The sequence below is a fragment of the Genypterus blacodes genome, unplaced genomic scaffold (assembly GCF_046128005.1).
Source record: "Genypterus blacodes isolate CSIRO-AG114 ecotype Tasmania unplaced genomic scaffold, CSIRO-AGI_Gbla_v1 ptg000003l_1, whole genome shotgun sequence".
NCBI lineage: Eukaryota > Metazoa > Chordata > Actinopteri > Ophidiiformes > Ophidiidae > Genypterus > Genypterus blacodes.
This window is the reverse complement of record NW_027466817.1, coordinates 739740-763633: the sequence shown is the minus strand read 5'-3', so window position 1 is coordinate 763633 and position 23894 is coordinate 739740. Positions and strand designations below refer to the sequence as shown.

Sequence of the window (23894 nt, the reverse complement as noted above, 5' to 3'; positions counted from 1 at the left end):
AACAGGACTAATCGCTGATAAGAGTGGGAAGAGGATGATTTCAAGTGGAGGAAGGAAAATAGAAGGCTTGACACCTCACTTTCCTATTCCCTCTGCCCTTTCCCTCTTTTCTCACTCCCCTCTTTAATTGCAGTCTGAGGCTGTTTGGATGATGCTTTGTAACCTTTCATCCTCATTTTGATACAAGCTTGTTTTCCCATATTTCTTCCATTGTTCCTTTCTTTTTTCTATGCCTATGTGTGTCTGTGCATGCTGTGTTTGATTCAGTCTTTTGGCTTTGTTGTTTCGTGCTTCCTTTCTGTCTGACTCTTCTTTATTTTCCTGTTTCACACTTAATTCCTTTACTTCATCATCCACTGTTATGATGAATAAGCCCAGCAGGCTACAGCCAGAGTCACTAGCCTCTCCTCTTGTGGCACTTTGTTCTTCATTGTATTTCAGCAACAACACTGTAGGTAACAAACACTTACGCTGTATGTCACTCTTTGTCCTCCAAGTTCCAGTGCTCAGACAGCCATAATCGAGAAGGGAATAGGGGTCAAACACACCACAACCCCCTTCCAGGAGGGATGGATGAAAGGTGCAGGGGTACAAAACATGGAAAGGGTGGTGACATCCTGGGTTCATCTTATTGTACAAGAAGAAAAAGGAAATGTTTGTTTGTGCACGTAGGAGTGTGTGAGAATAGAGAGAGAGGAGACAGACCGATGACAAATATGTCCACATACACACACACGTATACATACATGCTCAGATAGCAACAATTTGTTATTTTGTACAAATAGGGAAGGCCAAACACACATACAAAGTCATATGCTCATACATATAGGTATGTAACGCAAAACATAATGACCCACATATACTGTGCAATAATTCCCACTATCAGACTCACACAGATAGGAGTACACACATATACACAAGCACTTCTGTACGAGTGAGAACACTCCCATATAGAGCCGTAGCCAGAGTTTTGAAAATACAAATTCAGGAAAATGTAAGGTTATTTTACACCCATAAACACAACCCGTTAGTTTTTTTTGTGAACAAAAGTTTTTTTCATTTCTATAACGGTTTATCATACATGCACTCCTTCACTTTCTCCCCATCAGTTATTGGCAGCAGTAGCAGTGAAGGACTGTGAGAATTTTCCTTTTTTCTATATATTTTTTTACTTTTTGTGGTCCCTACTAAAGTTTCTTGCTTTGTGAGAGTTGCCACGCATATGTGCACGATGGCCACACACACACACACACACACACACACACACACACACACACACACACACACACACACACACACACACAATGCTGCCAGGACACTTAGGAGACATTTTCAAGTGTTAAAGCTAATTTTTTACTTTTTCACTCTGAATAATTACCGGACCTCGTTGACCTCACAGCTGGCTCCGGCCCTGCTCCCATAGATCCAAACTGACACTTTCCCCCTACTTCTGTATTTCTGCCAGGTGAGATTGACTTTAGAGACACTTCAGTGTCAAGGCGACCCTGAAAAATAACAATGAAAGAGAACGCAAGAGAGAGAGAATAAGATCAAAACAGACTAAGGAAAATTGCTGCAATCATGCAGACATTGTGTAGGACAATTGTGGTTTTGCAATTGATATAGACTTGTTTTTCGGTTTAGAGCTCTGTCTCTGAGTTCAGAATGCCATGACATTTTTATAAACAAATGGAATAAAAATTCCTCCCTTTGTGGAAAGGAGACCTTGGCAAACCCAGAGCATAATGGTGCGATACAACTAGTCTGGGAACCACTCAAGATAATCCATGACAAGTTGCAGGGTGTAGGAATTCAGAGATAGAATCATCATTGTTGGCATCAGCAGGACCCAGACGGGTAACAGAAATTGATAGGTTGTAAAAGTTGAGATGCCCTTTGATTGTTGAGTGAGTGTGATTCGGGTGTTCACAGATGCCCAAATGAATCTGATCTGTGGTGGTTAACGCTGATGGTTTCGCATTAAGTTCCCTAAAAGAGTCAGGTCTGATTACAGCTTTAGAGTGAGAGAGTGAGAGAGCTCTATGACGTGAGGGTAGCTACAATGCCAAGACACGCTAAAGAGAGAACTTTTAAAGATCGGAGATGAACTCTGGGACAAATCAAAAGTTGTCCAGTAGCACAGAAAAGAAGAAATATAAAAAGTATTTCATTTTTCATTTCACCCAGGATAGTCCCTGCAGCCAGATGACCTTGCACTGAATCACTCTTCAAAACACTGAATGTCTCCCATCATCATCATCATCATCATCACAGTGTGTTTGAGGGCATGGAAATTCAGCGTGCTTCTGTTTGCTTTAAACTTTCCCTTATTCCAGTCTCCGTTTTTTAAAAGTTCAAGATCTTCTTTTTTTCACTTCTGGCCTTGTCTAACAGCAACAAAGAGCTCTTTAGTGCACTCAAGAGAGAGAGAGAGGGGGAAAAAAAGAGTGAAATCCCTTATATGATGTGCAAATAATGAATGAATCTCGGGCATTGTGGGGACAGAAGACAAAAAGGATGGACTGGAAAGGAGAGGAGAAATCAGAGAGATGGCGCTCTGTAAAGTGGAGAGAGTGATGGAGGGAGAGGTGGAGAGGAAAGGAAAGGAAGGGGGAGAGAGAGAGAGAGAGGAGTAGAGTGCTCTTTTAAGTGGAAATTGGCTTTTCCACTGATGGCTGGAACGAGTAATGACGACCCCCCCAGACTACCTCAACATGGTGTCAGCATTTTTACACACACACACACACACACACACACACACACACACACACACACACACACACGCACACGCACACGCACACGCACACATTTATAAACACATGCTCCCACACACACAACACTTACAAAATCACTGTCTCACACCTTCACACATCTACTTACACATTTAAAAAGCATGCAAACTTACTGAAGACACATCAGTACACACACACACACACACACGCGCACGCACGCTCCAGGGACACATAGCACCATGAAAGTGTGATGATGCATCATTTTCCTAAGCACCCCCATCCATCATCCCCCTCTCGCCATCTCTTACTCTATGCTCATCTCATCAACCAAAAGAGGATGCTGTAATCTGAACCTTAGTGCTGTGGATCTGTGAGTACATGCACACCTGTTCTTACTGTAAACGTAACTCGATAGACAGACAGACGGATCATAACTCCCCTGTGTGTCATGGACTTTGTCAAAGGGCTCCAGGTTGTGGCCATTGGCAGACCCGACTTTCCGGATTTTATCTATCCTTCTAGCATCTCCAGTAGCGCTGCTGCTCCTCAGGAGTAAATGGCACTCACTACAAGAGACTGAGAGCAGATCTCCAGCATCTTGCTTCAGCGTTAGGATCTCAGCTTCCTCAGAGGCTTGTCGCCTTGCGGCTTCACTGTTAGCCTTCCAGTCCAGTCTGTTGTCCAAATGGACTCCCAAGTACTTAAAATCATTCACAATCCTCACCGCTTCAATCAGGATGTGAATAGGTGTAACCACCTTACACTTCCTCCTAAAGTGCTGGAGCTTGTTCTCCACTTTCTTCTTATACAGTATAAGTCCTTGTGCACCCTGATCTTCACCCTCAGTTTCTGCTGTACCAGATTTAATTCTTCCTTGTCACCAGACGTGAAAGCTCTCTTCTTATTCAGGATCTCGTTCAGGTCGCTGGTGATGTGGTTTGTTGTTGGGGAAGAAGCGTACAGTCCTGTCCAGCAGGTGACGTCCTCAAAGAAAGAGATGTAATCAGTGATGCAGTCTGTTTTATAAGTGTCATCCCCATGTGGTTCATGTGGACCACATCCCAGTCTGTGGTCTCAAAGCTGCAGTGCCTCACTACCCCCCTGAGTCCACCTCCTCACAGTCCTTGTGGAGATAGGCTGCCGGAACATGCTGAGGTGTGAGCAGCACAGACGTTCCTCAACAGTAATATGTCATATGGCATTGCTCCACCTTCCTTTCACAAAAATTGCATCCTTCTCCCTTTCTTCTTTACCGCTTAGCTTACCGTCCTTGTATGCCAGGTATGCACCCAGGTCTCCTCTGGCTCCTAACCAGCACACACAGCTCGTCCATCTTATTTCCCAAAGATCTCACGTTCTCCATAATGATCGATGGGACCGAATTTTTGTATTCCTGTCTCCTCGCTCCCAGCCTCCCCACAGCTCTACACCTCTAGGGTCTCCACTTGAGCTCTGCCAGGATCACGTGCCTCACTCCAGCCAGTAGCGAGCCACCAGCTGGTTGTGCGTGTAGACAAAAACAACCCCACTGTTACAATCAGCAGTGTGGAAAGTATCTGAAGAACCACAAACAACTGGCCATAGCGAATTATATATATTATATTATAGAACAGTTGATTTCAGTAAAAGAAGAGATGGAAAATAAGCAAAGTGAGCAAACAAAAGCAAGAAACAATAAAAACTTAAGAAAGCTGCACCAACAGGCTGCCACTACAAATCAATATAGGTTCCATTTGCATCTTTGGTCAAAAAATCAATTAAGCACTTAAAGTTCATCATGCTTTGTGTAGTTGTGGGGTTAGGGTTGAAGAAGTCGTCAAGTTTATTGTTGTAATGCAGGTAAAGTTCCTAAAGGCCGCAGAAGCTTTTACGGAAAGTTTTCGACACAACTAACAACCCATAAACTCCCCCTCCTTCTTATGGATGTGGAAATTTGTTAACTTTATCGTTCCCTCTCTTCTGGGATCTGTTTCCCTGTGATCACAGCCCTGGTGAGGAGTTAGTACAGGCTGTGTCGATGTGCTAGCACCACTTCGTTGTTTTAAGTCAACTTTGCTTCCTCTCCCTCTTGTCTTCCTCTCATATTCACAAAAAGAGGAGCTCTTGGCCTGCTGTGTGAGTTGTACTTGTCACCGCAGGCAAGCGCACAACCCAATAGAGACCAAATAGCTTCCATTACTGCCAACCTACACTGCTGTTAAGACAGCGGGGCAAGTGTGGGTCTGCGTAGTTTTACACATGTGTACCTGTGTAAGTATGTGTGTGTTTATCTTTGTTCTTCATCGTTGAGAGTCTGTATGTCCTGTGTACTATCTGTTCTGTTTTCCTTGTGTGGGTGGGTTTGCAGTTTGGATTGTAGTTGGGAGCTGAGCAGTGACAGTCTCTGGAGCAGCAGTGTCCTACAGAGCCTCTTAAATACTTTGCAGGAGAACGTAGCAGAAGCAGATACGCAAGATTACAGAAACCCCCATACATGATATTCCTAGAAAGGGACTGAGCATGTATACTGAATGTTGTCCATAACGATTATACACACTCTATGTGACGCTCTCTGCTGATGCTTAAATTTACTATACAAAACTGCAAGCTGTGGAGATGTATGTTGAACTAACACAAGGATCCCCTAGACATATATATGACAATAAAAGGTCTAGCTATCTGTTATAAAACAGTTGCAATGCTTTAATGAGCAGAAATCCCATTCAACCACCCCTGCTCTCCCTTGCACCATGACAGAGCACATTCTGTTCTGATTGGCCGACCACAACATGGAAGATGCTCACCAAAAACCACTCGCTAGTTCATACTTTGTAGGTGTCCAACCATTCGTGTCAGCTGTTGACGTCCACAAAGTGTAGAAGTAAAGGATTAATCAATAACATTTCTAAAGGCACAAATCTGAATTTTTGCAACTTTGACCATGTTTTTACACACATGCATTGCTGTATTACACTATAAAAATTAGGAGAAAGTGAAAATGTTTTCTAAAGCTGTAAATCTATTGCATTCAATTCAACCTTTCCAAACTTTATTTTTAGGTAATTTGCTAAAATCCCTACAAAGGAATCCATAAATTGTGTCTCGTGTCTCTGTAGAGCCTCCAACTAATCGATTATGATTCAGAAGCAAATTTGATCCCCAAAAATATCCCCATTCACATGATTTGCCTGTATCGTCAATCATTTCCTCAGGTGAGTGAGGTCATACAGGTAGTACTGGGTCGCAGCAGGGAAGAAGAAAGGAAGGGGAAGGAAAGTGTCTCAGCAATTCCGCCATTCCACAATATCACAGACTGCTGCTTAAAGACAGATATTGGTTAGGCATGTCTTTGTTTTGGCCCCATAATCATACGTTCATATAATCCAGTGAATTACTTGGAAATTGACCTTTTCCAAGTTATTTATTCAGTGTTCCTCCATTTTCACAGATAAAAACCACTGCATAATATTTATCACCGTTATCTTTGCAGTAAGCTTTGAAATATCTTAATCTCTTAAATGTGTTTTTGCCTCAAGGTGAGACTATTCCTCTGTTAGTTTCAAACTTTCCACACATATTTCTACTTCATCGCTTCCACACTGTTTCAGCTCCTCCGTACATCATGTCTTAGCATGAAGTGGAATTATGCTTCAACAAGAAATGTGTCTTTTGGTGTGAAAGAACATCTGCTACTATGCTCGGTCTTGATTTATTTTTATGAGGTGGTGCACCGGCTCTCTTTGTTACTCATTCATCTTCCTTTTCAGCAAAGCCATTACTCATTATGTTTGGAGTCTGTGCAAGTAAACACACACACACACAAGTGTTCATCATCAGCTTGACCATTCAGTTTACATCCCAACGGGGCCACTATACTGTTTATCTGTGCTTACTACTCAGTGCCTTTGAATCTGCACTGTATCTATAAAGGGGGAAGAGGTGCAGCATCCTCACTTACCCTTTGCACCTGAACAATATTGATCTTCAAGTTCGTGCCATTGGACTTAAATGTATGAATATCAATAAAAAAGTTTCAACCTCTGAAAGCACTCACACAAATAAAATCAATGAGAGTTTGTTTTGCTGGCATCACTGCTATTAAATATTGATCTTTTTTGAAGGGGACATACATAAAGTACCATGATCTTATTTTCATTTAGAGCCCGCTTTTGAAACCCTTGCAATGCCGTAATGTACAAAAAACATGCCAACCCTTCTCTACTCTTCCTTGCTGCAGCACTGATGTGCACTTTGGTTGCAAACCCATCATTAGATGCACTTTCACTCTTAAAGCTCAATTATAAACTACTTTAGCCAGAGCTGTCCAGAGTAAGGAACTGCAGTATGTGTGATGCTGCACATGTTCTGTCGCGCAATTTCCCAGGTTTCATGGTATAAAATGATAGAAATGTTCCTGAGGAGGGAAATGGTCGAGATTGCTAGCAAAATTCTCAAGAGGTGATGAAAGTATGAGTGACTACTCCCTGAACTCATCAAACCTCTTTCACCCATATCCATACACAGCTCTTGCATCCTTAACCACGCTGTGCCATGCGCCCCCCCTCCACCTATGCAGTAGGCAGTGCTCTGATCCAAGTCCTCCACAGGTCCAAATTGTCGACTTCACCCTCTTCTTCCACCTCATTCTACATAGATGCAGTGTCATTCCTTGACCCAGCATGGTTAAAACTGCATTGGCCAAGCAAGCAAAAGGGTGGAACATTGATTTAAAACCGAAATGGACTGCATTATCTGTGATATGTTAGACTAATTGCCTCTAAGGTGACAACACTTGACAGCCTCTTTTAAACTTAACACTGCAATTTTTCCACCTCAGTTTCAGCAAATGGCAAAAGGAGTGGCAAAGCTTTTTCAATCAACCATTTATTTAAGAAATATTCTGACAAATAACAAATCAAAAGCCAGTGTGGAAATGCACTCTGTGTCACCAACTTCAGCTGAAAGCTAAATGACAAATGTCTGGTGTTGTTGTTGTTGTATATGTGACATATAGTGGAGTCACCAGTTGGTCTTGAGGTTGATGTCTTAAGTGTATTCACAGGTTATTTGACAGTGAAATTCTGTAGGATTTATTCATGGTAACATGATTCAAAGTTGTTCTGAACCAATTTGCCTAAACTATTGTCAGGCAAATTGACAAAGAACTTTACTAGCCATGAAACATTATGCGTATGTGCAGTAATACACGTGTATGAAGCAATCATCATGCGTATGTTTGTTTGTATTTAAATTGCACCACTGTCTGTGCCTATTCCAACAAATAACACCAGCAATCCCACAGGCACATTGTTGCATCAGCACTTGTAGCCCGAAGGGTGTAAATCAAGTAAGTAACAGATGCAGTTTGTATATTTTGTTCATGAGGAATTGTGGGTGCGAGGAAGTGAACATGGCAGATTTAACATGCTGGTGAGCAGTTTCTCTTCTCCTGCAGTCACTTTCGCTTCAGTTCAGCATAATGCTTGAGCCTCCAGCCATTGCAAAAACAAGAGGCACAGAATATATGGGGTTAATAAATAGACAGCCACAGATAAACAGCATTTATGAATATGCAGCAGTTCAAACTGAGGCAATGAGTGAGATCAGTGCACAGAACTACGCTCATGTAAAACCTTGCCACAAAACATCATTTCACAGGTATTTCTCCTGTTCTCTGTGGTAAATGCGGAGGACCTTCACACAAATTTCTATCATGAAAGCGCTGAAAAATAAAGGGAAAAACTAAGACATTGCAGTGATTTCATTAGCCAAACACTTTCTGCTAGAGGATATCGAGTTGTGATGCCATGAATAATTGGAGACGGTGTCTTGTTCTGGTGCTGGCTTAAGTTGGCAAAATGAAGCAAAAATGCGTCATTGGAAGGGCAAAACATCGGCTTGTTTAGAGTTTCTGTAGCTGTTGATTGAAAACAGCCCCCACGGTTCAATCTTACTCTGTCGCTCCATCCTTCTCTCCCAGGTTGGAATAAACGAGTGGATTATGAACCAGGAACAGGCAGCAAGCAGCTGTTTCCCAAGATGCACCTGGAGACATGTGGTGGGCCGCTGTCCTCGGTGAGGACAACAGTGGAGCTGCAGACGAGCCACATCGGGAAGGGTTGTGACCGAGAGACCTACTCTGAAAAATCCCTGCAGAAACTCTGCGGTAGGTTCTGCTTGCTGATTTAGTTTGGCAAACAAGGACATCCGACAATGATTTCTCCTGTGATTTGTCATGTTGCGCATGTGTGACCAGAATGACAAGTAGTTTGGACTTTGGAGTGTTTCTGGGAAGTGGCTGTTAATCAAATGACAGCCAGATCTGTGCCCGTACAGTAGGTATCTGATCAAAGACACCTTCTGGAGAGACAAAGTGACAGCGAGTGCAGTGAATAAGAAGTAAGCTTTGACTAAAAAAGCATTAGCCAGATCCACAGGAGTGCCATGGTCAGACAGGGCCTGAGGTGTCTTTCTCCGCTTTTTCAAACAAACCTTGAAGTCCCTGTTGCTCTCTTATCTCCGCTTGTGTGCCCGGTAAACCCAGCGCTAAATGAAGTCGCCAGAATGGTAACTTAAAGCTGTGTCACTAATGATGTGACAGAGAGGGGGCATTAGCCACCCTAGATGCAGCCACGCATTCTCCTCCGTGACTGATAAGCAGCCGAGCCACCGTGTCAGTGCCCAGAGCGCCGACAAAGCGTCCGAGCCCAGCCGCCCTCCCCCACCCACACCGCACAGCCAGCGGGGGGGCTAGAGTCATCATCTTTGACTAACGGCCTCTGCAAGCCCCATTTCAGCTCATCTGAATGCATAATGTCCCTCTTATTCTCCCTGCCTCCCCTGGCTCCCTGTCTATGCATGGTTTACCACTAAAGAGTCCTTTTGAGGCACCTCATAATCGTTATCTGATAGCAAATACAATAAATTGTAATTGCTTTTTTAAAGCAGAATCAATTTGGGATAATGCACAAAGACATCGGGCAAAGAGAACGCTGCAGCTGGGTGCTGGAGTAATGTGAAGTAGTAAGTACAGTATTTACTTATTGAGGAAACCTAATTATACTAGAATAGGGGGGGAAATCTGAGCTTTACTGACTTGAAAAACATGAATTAATGTGTTATTAGCAAAAATTAACAGATGCAGTTTAATTGTTTGCCCCAACAAGGGAGATGTGCTGAATTCTGACACAGCCCATTTTCTAACAGAGCAGCATGCTTCATGTATCACTTTGATTTATTACCGTCCATAAGATGTAACAAATGATTTATAAATGCGGTTCAGACCCATGAAATGCATTTTTCACTGTCACACAGTGGGCACAGACAGATTGGTAAGGGCATGTCAAATACACAAAGGAGCAAGGTGAGCGATGTGGCAAAAATAATGTTTGTCAAGGTGACAGTGTTAAAATAAAGATCGTTCATGGCCCAACATGGCGACGTAACCGTGTCTGGGGAATGATCGAGTGGCTCTGAAAGTGAGACAGAAGCGAGTGTGATGGCAGTGCAGCCGAGTAACAATTAGTTTGATTTTGTCAGGCTGTCCAGGAATCAAATAACAAAACGCTCAGTTGCACCGATACTTGTGATTAGCTGATTCACATTTGCAGTCCTTTTGTTTTCACTTTGTGTAGCCACAGTGCTCATTCAATACGTCCCCTCCTCATCTGTAGCAATGTGTCTTTGTGAGGAGCCATCTACTGTATTTGTGAATGTTGACTCGTGTCTCTTTCCTTTGAAAGTCAGTTTCATTTGCTGTGAATCAATACCTGTATCCTCTATCCATCTCGGCCCATTGATTGCATATTAAGCTCTGCCATCTGCCTTACTCATAAGTAATCATAGCCAAGGTTAGGCCAATATACACGGTGTAGCCATATTTATTGTTATTGACATATCTTTTTTTGTACCACACATCTCTGATCCCACGACGATGACCTCAGGGGCCTCCTCAGGCAGCACTGACCTTCTCCCTGCTCCCAGCGCTGCTACAAACTGGACCTCCTCCCTGGTGACAGACAGCGGCAGGGACAGCGACTTGATCTTCCGCTTTGATGGTCATCAGGCAGCTAAGATCCCAGACTGGGTGGTGCCTCAGAACCTTACAGACCAGTTCACCATAGCAACCTGGATGAAGCACGGACCCAGCCCAGGTCTCCGAGCTGAGAAGGAAACCCTTCTTTGTAATTCTGACAAGACTGGTTAGTATGAATATTGGACGAATCCTTTTTTTCCCCTTTAATTATTATTTTATGTTCACACTTGTTCTGTACTTGAGGATCTACTATCTCACCCAAAGGCTTAACTGAGTGTTCTTGGCACTGATGTCAGGAACTACATTTTTATCTAAGGCTGCACAAAGCAGTAAGAACACACACACACTCTTATGTGCTTTAAAAAAGAGAAATCAAACAGAAAATCTGAAGGAAGCCAAGAACACAGAGACTCAACTGACATGTATTGGCAGAGCTGGAACAGACGAGGCCTGTCAGCAAAAGTATCGTCTCATATTCAGTGTATGATACACATGATACAAATTGTTATCCTCTTATTGGCTGTAAGGTATCTTCCAAAATGAAAGAGAAGGGAATCTTCTCATGCTTCACGCTTCAGCACCCATCCAGATAGTCAAGATGTTTAATCAGAATTGTTTCTTCGCATAAAAGTGAAGGAAGAGTGAAGTCCGACCGACAATAACCTGACTGAACTGTTCTGGAGAAAACATGATGTTCTTACGTTATTGTCTGTTGTAATCAGTAAAAACAAATCTATGTCCACCTTAAACCAATACAAATCCTTGTATCCTTGTTGCTAAAAGGGTTTCACTTCCACTAAAGCGACTTCATTCATTGAAGTATGTACCCGGAACATCAACTTTTGGTCTTGTAATGATATGTGAATGAATGAATGTTTCTCTATCTGTGAATGGAGTGAAGGCTTCAGTGAAGTCCTCCACTGTTCTTTTAAAGCAAGTTGGGCCTGAAAATTATTTTAAAGTCGGACTTCAAGGATGAAGACACGGATGATGCTCAGCACTGATGTATGTCTTAATAAATCAAGGTCTGTACAGAAGACAAGACAAAAACCAAACTCTGAATTGGTCTTTCAAGAACACTCACTTTTGTTTGAGTGTTGCGGAATGAATAACTATTCGATACCCTGATAAAAGGAAAAGAAAATACACAAACACACACAGAGCGGCGATCTGGCCAGCCCCAGGATCCCTGCCCAAGCCTGATATGTATCTTCAATAAAACTATGAATCCAGTCCGGCCTGAACATTCAGGTCCTACTAGGTTCTGAAAGGAATCTCAAGTTCTATTACTCACATGAACAACATGGAGAGCATGTGATGGAAAGGAAAATACCAGGCATGACGCAACAAATAATGAATTCATTAATTAAGCCAGTAACATACATTAGAACAGCAGGAGTCACAACAGGAATCACAATTGATAAGGTGAATGAGAGTTAGTTTAGATATAACTCGAATTAGAAAAACAGATGCTCGTTAATCATTCATTCTAGTGCTATTACTTTAGTGTAAACTGCTGTGGACCCAAGACCGAACCTTGTAGGACCTCATTTATTTAAATCCTATACGTTTAATTTATATCTCAAACTTATACTGAAATCCAAGTAGTTCAACTTATATCCTAACTCTTATATTTAAATGTGAATCTTAAGTCCGGCACTACTGGTCACTTCACAGAAGCAGGTCAGGGCTATGACGCAGCCAACAGAGCACAGTTTACCCTGAGGATACATTTAGTTTGAAATAAAGGAAGTGATAAACTGTCTGAGAAATCTTGCCACTTTTGAAACCCTCCTTCCATCCAGGACTATGAGGCTTCATAAAATGAGATATCAGAACATGTTTGCCCGACAGCAAGCAGTCATGGTGTAGCAACTGGAGTTTACTCCTCTTCTCGTCTCCTCTCCACAGAAATGAACCGTCACCACTATTCGCTGTATGTCCATAACTGCCGCCTGGTGTTTCTGCTGAGGAGAGACTTCACCCAGGTGGATACGTTCAGACCGGCAGAGTTCCACTGGAAACTGGAGCAGGTAAGATGCACTTGTTGCAATGCATGGTGGAAAGAGGACAGATAAGTGACTAAGTGTGAGATGAATCTATTCATAAGGCTTTCCCTCCTGCTCCCTTTAATGATGATCCCCTCTTCGTTCAGCTTGGTCTCTCTTTTCCCTGACCGCCCCAAGCTCTGTCTTTATGATGGTAAATTTAAAAATCTAGCTCAGCTTCTTGCGTGTAAGACTCCGCCCCCTCTCTCATGATCAAACATTGCCTGTCTCCTCTTTCCGCTCCCACCTGAGCAATACGTCTCTTTGCCTTTGGTATCGTGCTAGTTGATCTCAAAGCCGCCGCTGTCTCTGACTTTGGTGCCCCCAATATTATTCTGCTCCATCTCTGCTCAGCATTTGACACCGTTTCTCAATCCATCCTCATTTCCTTCTTTCTTTTGTTCATATCCTGCCTCTCCAACCGCCGACGCTAGATGTCTATTCGACGACACAAACCTTCCACTGCTCCCAACCCCCTAGGTGTCCCCCAGGGTTCTGTCCTTGGTCTACTGCTTTTCATTACTCACATGCCCGCACTTGGTTCCATAACTCTATGACAATTCTACTGTCATGCAAATGGAACACCATTTTTTCTCTGCTCTAGCCCCAATCTATGTTTCTTGTTTTATTGCTGCACATCTGGAAAGTAATTCTCAGTTTGAGAGAGGTGCTATATAAATAATTATATATTATTATTATTATTAATCTGGTTGCACATCACCACCCATTAGCCACAGTTTTGCATAGTGTGTGTGTGTGTTTGTGTGTGTGTGTGTGTGTGTGTGTGTGTGTGTGTGTGTGTGTACAAGACCATGCCTGCATTTCTATTTATTACTTGGAAGCATCTTTTGAAATTGACAAACAAATCCCTTAACCTTGAATTAACCTCACTTGATTTGTCATCACCACTCTACTTAATAATTTTGCAGATTTTTAAATGAATACAGTCACTCCTCAATAAATACAGTGGTATGTGCCGTGGAAATGAGTAATTACTCTCAGTATTTTATCACAGATTGGAACTGAACATTTTATCTCTCCTCTTTTATTCCATACTATGATGCATCTCATTAATATTTCTAAAACAAAATCAAATGGGACTGGAGATGAAAACCTTTATTTGTTAATTTAAAAGGAATCAGATCAGAAACCACCGACAAATTAGATGAATTTGGGAGGTTTGTTTTTGCGCAAAATGTTTTGCCTAAGTGAGGCAAGGCTGAAATGATGTTCACACACCTATGAGGTTTGTGGGATTTAGACAAACAAGAGGTTCATTCGATCTCTTGGTGCAGTTCATTTGGACCAAACAAAACTTAGCAAAAAAAGTGAGTTTCAGGGTAGATGTATAAAATCAAACCAAACAGATGCTGTTAAAAGGTGGCAATCTATCAATCTTACCTCCACACGTCAGATGAATACGTTGAAGGTTAGTGTGGTTGTATGCTCTCAGTATGAGGTCCAGTCTCCTGTTCAGCTGTCTAAAGGTAATACATCTCTAGTTTCCAGACATTGTCAGAATTTTGCCATCCTGGCTTTGCTTAGTATTTGGTATATGTGACTAGAAACGTGTGCCACTTTAGCTATTGAACATTTGAGCAAAGCGACCTCATGACCCAACAGAACCAATACATGCAACAAAATTAGCAACTTTTCATGGATTTGGACCAGAGCAAACAGACCATAGGTTCAAAAATAGCCATTCGTAGGTTCTAATGTATCAATTGACTTACAAGAGTATGATTGAAATCTCTATTGATCACATTCATTCCAGTTAAATACTGATACTCATCTTGGCCGAGTCAATAATTTGTGTTCCACTGAAAATCAGTGTAAGTAGAATTGAACAAGGTGTAGCAAACTAGCAAACTGAACTAATTTTTGCTCCAGGGACATGTGTGTGTTTGGAGACAGCAGCTGTCTGTCGATAGGAGAGATGAAGTCAGAGAGGTCACCTGAAATTGTAGACCCCACACTCACCCAACCAGGACATCTGATTCAGGAGAGCGACACACAGCTGAGCCTGGACACCCAGATGCAGCCTGCAGGACTAATTTGATCAGACAGTTCACTGGTCTGGATTGGGGTGTGGGAGTAGGTCATGGAGTGTGTGTGTGTGTATGTGAAGAATCAGGAATCCACAGTAATTTCAAGAGAGTTCCCCGAGTCTCTTCTGCTTTTTCTCTTTTCTCACTCTACCACTACTACTACCATATTCCTCTTTGACCTTGATCATAACGTGTCTTCATCGTTTAAAAGAAAATGCAACACATTACACCTTTACATCTGTTTCTGCTATGCCACATTGGGTGAAACTCCACATAAATTAATCTGGAACATTAGAATGGATTTGTGACACCTCTTAGTGATTAATAAAGTGATTTAGACGGTTAATTAATTCTGTGGTCTAAATGGATCTCTGCTTAGTGATTTTTCGCTATTATCTCAAGGTGATAAAAGTTTTTATGCACTGCTCTGTGACCGCATACATCTTTGTACCAGGCGGCACATTATCCGTACAATGGCGGGTAGCCTTCTCTCTCATCTTCCTCTCTCTTGTTAATCGTCATCTCTGAGACCTTGGGGCTGGGAAGGAAACTTTCATTAAGTTGCTGTCTCCTCTCGCTACTTTCCCCCTCATCTGCTAATGTCTTTGAAACAAAATTAACTTCTGAATACCGCCAACCCAGAGAAGCCTCCCACTGAAGAATCGCCTCCTCTGCCTATAAGGGTTTATCACAGAAGTTCAATTAATTCCTTTGACAATCCAATCAGGAATTTTAAGCTACTACATAATGAAAGATGGTTTTGATATTAGTTTTACATGCTGAAAAAAATGCTTTCTTTGCCGTTAAGAACAGTCAGAGGGGAGTGTGAAGAAGCATGTATGCACAGGCTTATTGTACTCAGTTTGGCTTTCTGTGGTTTGTGCATTGTTAAGAGAGTCGGCATGACGTCCTTTGAAGATGTTTCCATTGAATGTATCTTTTGTGTGTCATTCCTCATTCTTTGCATTCTACTACTCAAAAGGGAGTTGCCAATCTGGCAGACGTTTCTCTGCTTGAGCCAACGCTGAATGAGCCACACCGCGTGTTATAACTGTAGAGGAAATTGGACTGAGCCTGTAGTGTCCATCGAGTCTCCTGAGGCACATACAGTTACACAGTACATACATCCATACACACAGAATGACTTGCAGACTCACCTTAAGTTCCACAGTACACTAACTGCAAATTAGATTTCATATTAATTTAATTGATAAGAGTAATAAAAGTCAACATTTGCATGAAGTCCGACTAATAGAATTTACTTTTACATGGACCTGTATGACAGAACCGTGACACTTTGGGTACACAATCATCCCTTTGGTACAGAACACAGCTATTCATCACTACTAACGATGCTAAACATCACCTGTGCAACCCAACTGTACAGGTAACTGCCTGTGTTATGTCAGCGTTGCTATATTTCCTTTTCCACCTAACTCACATGTGTTATGTATATTTCCTTGATCTCCTATAATGTTTTTTCTCTCTTTTATTTACTATAACCGAAATCTTTCATAACTGCATGCTCATTTGCACTTAAACTTTTTAAAAGGCGATGAATGAAGTGGTTGGGTTCCAGAATGTTTTTTTACAGGGAATTGTAATGCATTAGTGCTTGGTAAGTCTCTGACCACTCTATTTCTGCTGCAGGGCCCTCGATGCAGATTTTCTCAGACTTTCTGTCCTTAAAGTAGATGCGGACTATCAGGATGATTCACAGGCACACTCATAATCATTACACACAAACGTACCATCATATTTAATTGAATGCTACGCGCTTCATAACGTTTTATACTTTGCACAGCTCAAACTCATATCAAAGCAAGTATTGTCAGTGTTACGTTTGCCGTTCCAGTATTCCAAAGATTTTCAAAGATTATCCCACTTGGAGAAATGCATGGAAATTCTCAGTGCACAGTTGCCTCTATGTCTGGTTTGCATCCTTCTCGGACAGAGCGGAAGGACTTCTGGTAAGAGGAGAAAATCAATGAGAAGTCACCTCGAGCGCTGCGATTGCACAAGAAGGAGAGAAAACAGAGGAGTATAATTGAGCTCTAAATGATGTTACTACCAGGAATCTGAATTTAATCTAAAAGTGACATCATTACCCGTGGCTATTCTACTCCTTAGAAAACATGTTTGGTTGGTTTCCAGGAAAATCAATCAAACACTCAGTTGGGACTGGTGGAGAAGGAATGTATGAAATTAAATCAGTGATGGTTCATAATGTATTCTGTAAACATAGGAAGTAGTAGTTTTATCTGTGTCTGTATAGAACAAAGGGGGGGGGGGGGGGGGGGGGCGCGAAACACTTCTGATCTCTAAAAGGGGGGCGCGAAAGAAAAAGTTTGGGGACCACTGAGCTATGCCATCTAATGAGCGTCTGAGCATTGCCTAGATTCAGAGATGAATTTGAATGGTAATTTTTAATAATTTTGATCGGGATGAATTTCACAACCACCAAGGAAGTCAAATAATAACTTTTTGATTATATATTCAAGCATTTGTGTGACAGGCTGGTGATCGGCTCCATTCCCCTTCTGTTCCATCCTGTATATGTGTGTGTGCACAAGACAAACGCTCCCCAATGTGCAGCACTTGCACCGTTTGACTCATCAACAATGCCTCCATGTATTCTCAATTAGAACCAAGAAAGATGGTGAACAACAGTTTTTTTTTTGCCAGCAACTCGGCTCAATATTCCCCCACAGTTACCTCCAAAGTGTTCTCAGCTTATTGTCAAAGCAAACATCTCCTGAGCATAATTTGAAAGCTGAGCATCTGGCATTTTCAAATTGCTGACGTGCTGCTGTTGATTGCTGTCATCAGAATCTCCTTGTTGGTAAACCGCAGGACATTTTGGGACAGCACTGCCTCGCATGGGTATGAAATGACGTGTTTTTATTATGAAATGGGAAATTGAGGTTGTTTGCACAAAAAGGTGGAAGTCCACAAAGCATCTGTTTGGTTTAGCGGCGGGGGTGGGGGGGAGAGTGGGGAGTTCTCAGCTTTTTCTCTGGCTCAGACCTGCGATGAAGAGGCACAAACCATTAGGCTGAAATAATAAAGAGCACCCAGCTGTCTCTAATTTTACACCAAATACCTGGCATGCAAGTGGTTTGTGCATTTTTGAAGGCTTTCTGGAATACAAAGAGCTCTTGAAACAAAGACAAATTAAATGGTGGCTTGGTTTTATGTTTGAGTCGTTTATATGGCGTTCTGGTGCCGAATAACTCACAATACTGGCACAAGCAGAAACAGCTATTTCAGGATTCCCCCTAAAAATATCGGCTTGACTTCTCATTTCTATATACTTTTGAGCAGTTTCTTTTGCCTCTGAAAGTGTTTTTGTCAGCTCTACATTTTTCTTTTTGATGATAAAGTTCACTCAGTTCATTAAATATAATTATTATATTCTTTTTTTTCTTTCTGTCCTGAATCTTTGTGTGTTTCCTGGTCCGGCACACTTTGCAGTTCCCTCCAAACCATTACATAAACACAGATTTGAGTTGAAAATGAGGTAGCTTTGTCTGAAAAACGTTTAAAAAACTGCTGTTAGGTTTATTTACATTTGACCTGGTGATGGCACTTTAGAGTGTGACCCTATTTGGTGTGCTGCAACATGGACACAGCACAAGCTATAATAAGGTAGCTCAAGCATTAAATTGGGACTAATTGAGTCTCAAACTCTTTGCTCATGTCGCTCCACTGCAAAATTGAAAATCATAAAAAAGAATATTGAATTCAAAGGGCTCTTGACATTGATAACAGGATGAACAAGGAAATCACCTGTTTATTTAGTACGTTTTTCGAGTATCTGTGCTTGACTCCAAGTGTTTCCATTTTTTTCATGTTTTGTCTACGGAGGTCGGGCACTAGAGACTCGTGGCCTTATCTGAGAAAGAGTGTTGAAATAATAGAACAGGAGGAAGCAACAATTGTCTGAATTGCTTATCGGGACTTCACAAAATACTGTATCTGCTATCAAGTTAGAGGAGACACATTTGGATAGGCAACATTGCACCAGCAATATTTTTCATTCTGTATGGACTTAGAGTGAGTTTGTGATTAAGTTTTTTCTTGTTTTGTTCACTCTTATTCGCTCTTTTGGTCACTTAGTTCCGTCTCATTTGCATGTATTGTGACATTTTGTTAACACTTAACAGAAGAAAAGGTTACCTAAAACTGGGTATAGGCAAAAAGACCTGAATTATAAATATTGCCATAGATACTCAGCAAGCACTGCAGTCTCTTCATCATCAAGCATCACATGCCCCCTGCAGTACTGCATTGCATGCAGCAAGCAACAACAACAATAGCACCCTAATCAGAAAATAACAAGGAGAGGCACTGACTTATGGAGGCACTGCTTTGAGAAGGAAATGCAGAAACCTTCCGTGTGTGCATACACTGACAGAAGGTGTCTGTCTTACCTGATATTGTGCTACTTTACACGTAGCCACGCCATCACACACACACACAGTATTTTCCACCTGCTGGGAAGGGTTGTGTTGAATGATAGATGACTCCTCTCTAAAGAGCCCACTAAATTTAGAACTCCACTGCAGCAACTGGCTCCAAAGAGCATGATGCACCCACACACGCATACAGGTATTTGATCTGTGTTTTGGACTCTTTGAAATGCACACAGACGTCAGAGACCTGTTTCAACACCTGCTCCTTTCTTGTCTGTAGACCTAAACGCCCTGTATAGTATATCCGTGTGCATTCTTGCCCTCTCCCTCCTTTGTGACAAACTAAGCTCCTCCAGATGTGTCCATGTGGCTTGTAATGAACATCTACAGGAGCTGTGGATTTAGACCTCACCTGCCCTGACCGCTGCCCAGCTGCTTCAGCACCAGGGCCGCAGCCAGCTGAAGGCACAGAGGTCCAGACCTCAGTCATTATGTCAGAGTGACAAATATATTAATATATAGAGATTTTATTGTCAAAATTATTTGTATCAATGATAATTCTTGATTATTATTGAAATGATTTCCCAAAGTGTTAAGATTTGATGTTGGTCATACGTAGGACTTTCTGAAACCAACAAACTGGGACTGATGCCGCTGAACTGAAGAGAGAATAATGGGTAATGGGTGTATGTGTAGGGTATAGTTAATGTTGTTAAGTGTTCATACTGTGCGGCTTTATTTTGTACATTTATGCTATGAAACAAAGCTTTGTTCACAAAAAACCTGACTGGTTTTGTTTCTAAGTGCAATTTTGGTATAATTTCCGCTCTCCTCAAATGGCTTTCCATAGTCTTTCTATCACTCAGATATGCTGTAAATAACCTTCAATGTTCAGCAGAGCCACACTCAGAGTGTACCATTGTTTTGTAGACATGATTGTTCGTGCTGGTCTTTCTGGAAAATTGCACCATGCAGCTCATACAGTTCCTGCTTTTCCTTGGTTGTCAAAATCCCTCTGAAATAAGATTATCATCATTTTGGCCGTATCCTGTCAGGTACACGTACACATGATTACACTCCAGTACACATTCACATTGACAGCGTGGTGAAACTGTGAGCAGTGAAGTGCCCATCGTTGGATTTTGATATTGATTGATACTCATGCAAATGGCCTTGTTTGTATTCAGGTGGAGATTTCTATTGGCAGCAGGAATCAATAACCATGGAAAGATGAAAGGGTTGACATGGAGGACAGAGGAAGTAGGCGAAACAAAAAATGGAGAGAAAAGAGAGGTGAGGAAGAAAAAACACCTCAGGGGAGTGAGATCGCAAAAAGAGAAATAGGCAAGGAGGCGCCGGGCAGAAGTGGAGGCAACAAAGGGCAGAGCTGACAGATATGGCTTCCTGCTGGGAGAGACACATGCCAATATACTGTATAATATAATGGGGGAAAGAGCTGGAAGAAATACAAATAAACAATAAACAACACAATGAAAACAAGTGCAGTCAGGACTCCTCTTCCTACTGCTGATATCGCTCTGAATATGGCAAGCGAGGCAAACCGGGAGTTGATAGACAGGAGTGAGATCCATACGGTCTTGCAGGGGTATAGGCAGATTATACAATATGCGAAAGAATAATTAAATAAGCGTAACTGGAGCAGGCAGGCTTTGTCATTGCAATTCTCTTCATATTCCCTCATCACAAGCAACATTATCTTCCTTTATCACATTGTTCTGGGGCATCTCATCCTCTGGTATCGCAAAGTGCTTCGCAAATTAAATCAGCCTTTATTACACACACTTTTCAAAAACCCTGTTTTATGCAGTTTTCCATCACTTTTATTCCTCTCGCATCACTCCATCCCCGGGATAATAATGCGTTCGCTTTATGAGAGCGGCAAGCAGGCCTGAGATATGTGGAAATCATGCTGGAGGGGCTACTAAACGATCATACGGCGGAGCAATGGCTTTGATTTCCGTGCTGTTGCTTGTAGCGTTTACATGCACGTGTTTGTGTCTGCAGCTTGATGTTTACGCTTCTGTGATTGCAAATGTGCATGTATGTAATGTTTGATGGTTGAAGTTTGTGTATGCCCGTGTGAAAAGTCTCCTCACAGACTTTCGGCCTAAACAAATGGAAGTTTTGAAAGTGTGAAAGTCTCGCCCCGCGATCAGCTAAAACACTTCCTGGATTGAAGACGGCTGTCAGATTCCCCTGTGAAGATTTATTGCACACATTCCACCCTGACCTAAAGTTTGGTAGGGACCAGGATGAGAAACAAAGATGAATGGTTGAAGAGATAGAGATGGAAAGGTGGAGGGGATAGCAAGTCTGGTGCAGGGATGGTACATTTGGTGTAGGTGTATTGGGGTGCCAGTATTTTAAGAGTTTGGGCAATCAAGAACCGGTTTATGATGGATAAAGTGTGGCGAGACGGCACCCTGCTACTCTCTTTCCCCTCCTTTCTTCCTTCCCAAACCCAGGCATCTTTACTGTTGTTGTAGGTCCATACCTGTTCTATTCAACAGGACCTCTATCAGTGGTAATGGTCCGCAAAGGAGTCCTGGGACTGTCCAGTAGATTAACTAGCTGGCCAACAGACACAGGCCATTACGAGCTGTAGTGGGTTTTTTTTCATATCCCAGGTGACAAGCGATGAGTGTGTGATGAGTGTGTGATCTATTAACCGGTCCGAATGTCAGGTCTCACTCGAAATGCTGCTGATTAAGTGGTGGTGCTAGTCAAAGGATGAGCAAAGTGTATCGTCACTAGAATTCTCCATTGGAAAATCCTCCATGTCACCAAAGGCAGGAAGTGCAGTTTATTAATTGGAGCTTCCCCCTGCCTCCCGGGTGGTGTTTGGAGCCGCTTCAGTCAGTCATCACCCAGAGTTCATGACCAAGGTTTATTGGATGAACATAGCAAAAAGTCTGAGTGGGCATGGCACACTAAGAACTTCACTACTCAGCCAAAACTGTCCTTGATCCTCAGACATCAAATATCATTCCTTTGTCTTTTGGCAAACTTGTTTTAGCTTTTCTCTAGAGGACAGGATCAGACGTTGCTCTAATTAATTATGGATTTTCACCTCTGGAGAGGCCTTTCAGTGTGGGTGCACCTGAAGCTGTCGAGGGGGCATGAACACAGAATATGTTCAATGAAAAGCTGTGTGGTGTTGGTCTAACACATTAGCCCTGAGCATTCTAAGCCAGCATGAAATCTGAAGCGCATGATGTCAGTGTTACACCTACACTGCCTGTGTCTAAACCCTCGGTGTGAATTGATCTTTCCATTTACACTCTGTCTCATGCTAGGAAGTCACTGGGCTTAATGGTTTTCTACATTGTTCACCACAAAACTTCACAGATTTTCACAAACAAGTGGAGCATACAAAAGCACACACACCCACATGTGCGCACAGACTCGCGTTCCCTCGTGTCAGCAGCGACCCACTTTGCACTTTGCTGTGCTCCCATCTGGCTCCTCTCCAAACCATGGGCTGTGATACTTAGCAAAGCGCTGGGAGTTTCTGTCTCCCCGGCTGCACAGCTGCTGCAGTCAATTGCTAAATTTGTAAAGTAGTGGTAAGCTTGTTGAAGCCTACTTGCATTTTTACACCTCATCAGACAAGACAAAAGAGGAGCTGGTGACCAATGGAGCTATTGTTGTAAGGACAGGCGATAAACTATATTGACTTTAAATAATCAGGTCAAAAGACTGCATGGTGGCAACGGCAGTCCAATAACATCAATACTGGTGCTCACTGTGCAATGATGCAAATAGAAATAACAGCAGATCACAGCCAAATCTATGTGGAACACAAAATCCAAATGTGTTCAATCAGGAGATTAGCGAAACCAATTTCTCTCTCTCTATCTCTAAAAGAACTGCAGCTCGAAAATGCTTTGTGGACCCTTTGATCCAACAAGAAATAGCCAATGTATCCCTAAATCTGCTTCTGTCAGATATCCCAAGCTGAATGTTTTGGTCCAAATGTGTGGGCTTTTGGAGAGCTTGGAGGTAAGGAAAATGACTGGATGTGTGCTGACAGATTGATGGTGCAGAGTTCAGTTTGTCAGACCCATCACTCAGCAGCAGCAGGTGAAAGGTGACCCCTGGCAACCGGAACATCCAATTCAAAAGCAGCAGAGAGGAAGGGGACCAGGTTAGGAGATAAGAATAGAGTGAGGTATGCAAGGATTCAGGGAAATCTGACCTTGTTTATGGTTGTTTGTTGGTAAATATCAAACTTTGTTCAAATTCTTACTTGAAAAATGTAAAGATTTCACTCCGAACTCATGAAGTGTTTCCTTGGGAATCCTGCAGTAGCTTTAGCACAGACTGTCCACATCCAAATAGGGTTTGTGTGGATCCGTGTGATGTAAATATTGTCAACCGCTCACAGAAATGTTGCTGCTCACAGATTGAGTGCAGCTGCCAGATTGTGACTGCATGAACTCCAAGCTGCCTGCACATGCGTTAGAAAAGCAAAACCTACGCTGTGTTGCAGGAGAAATTGGTGTTCATCCGCTTGTCTTCACAAAATAACCAAATGTTTTCTTCGATTTCTTTCTTCATGGTTTCTAGATGATTTGATCTATTCATAGAGATTCTAAAAAGGGAGCATACCAGTT

General features: G+C 42.2%; 1 protein-coding gene across 1 annotated transcript in view; it reads left to right on the top strand.

The window, feature by feature from the left end:
- LOC142992657 (calsyntenin-2-like) overlaps positions 1–23894 on the top strand; it is a 126056-nt gene that overhangs the window by 66515 nt on the left and 35647 nt on the right. Inside the window, 3 exon segments of the mRNA XM_076143163.1 lie at positions 8692–8877; positions 10655–10912; positions 12658–12779. Of these exon segments, the coding sequence (XP_075999278.1) occupies positions 8692–8877; positions 10655–10912; positions 12658–12779 (566 nt within the window).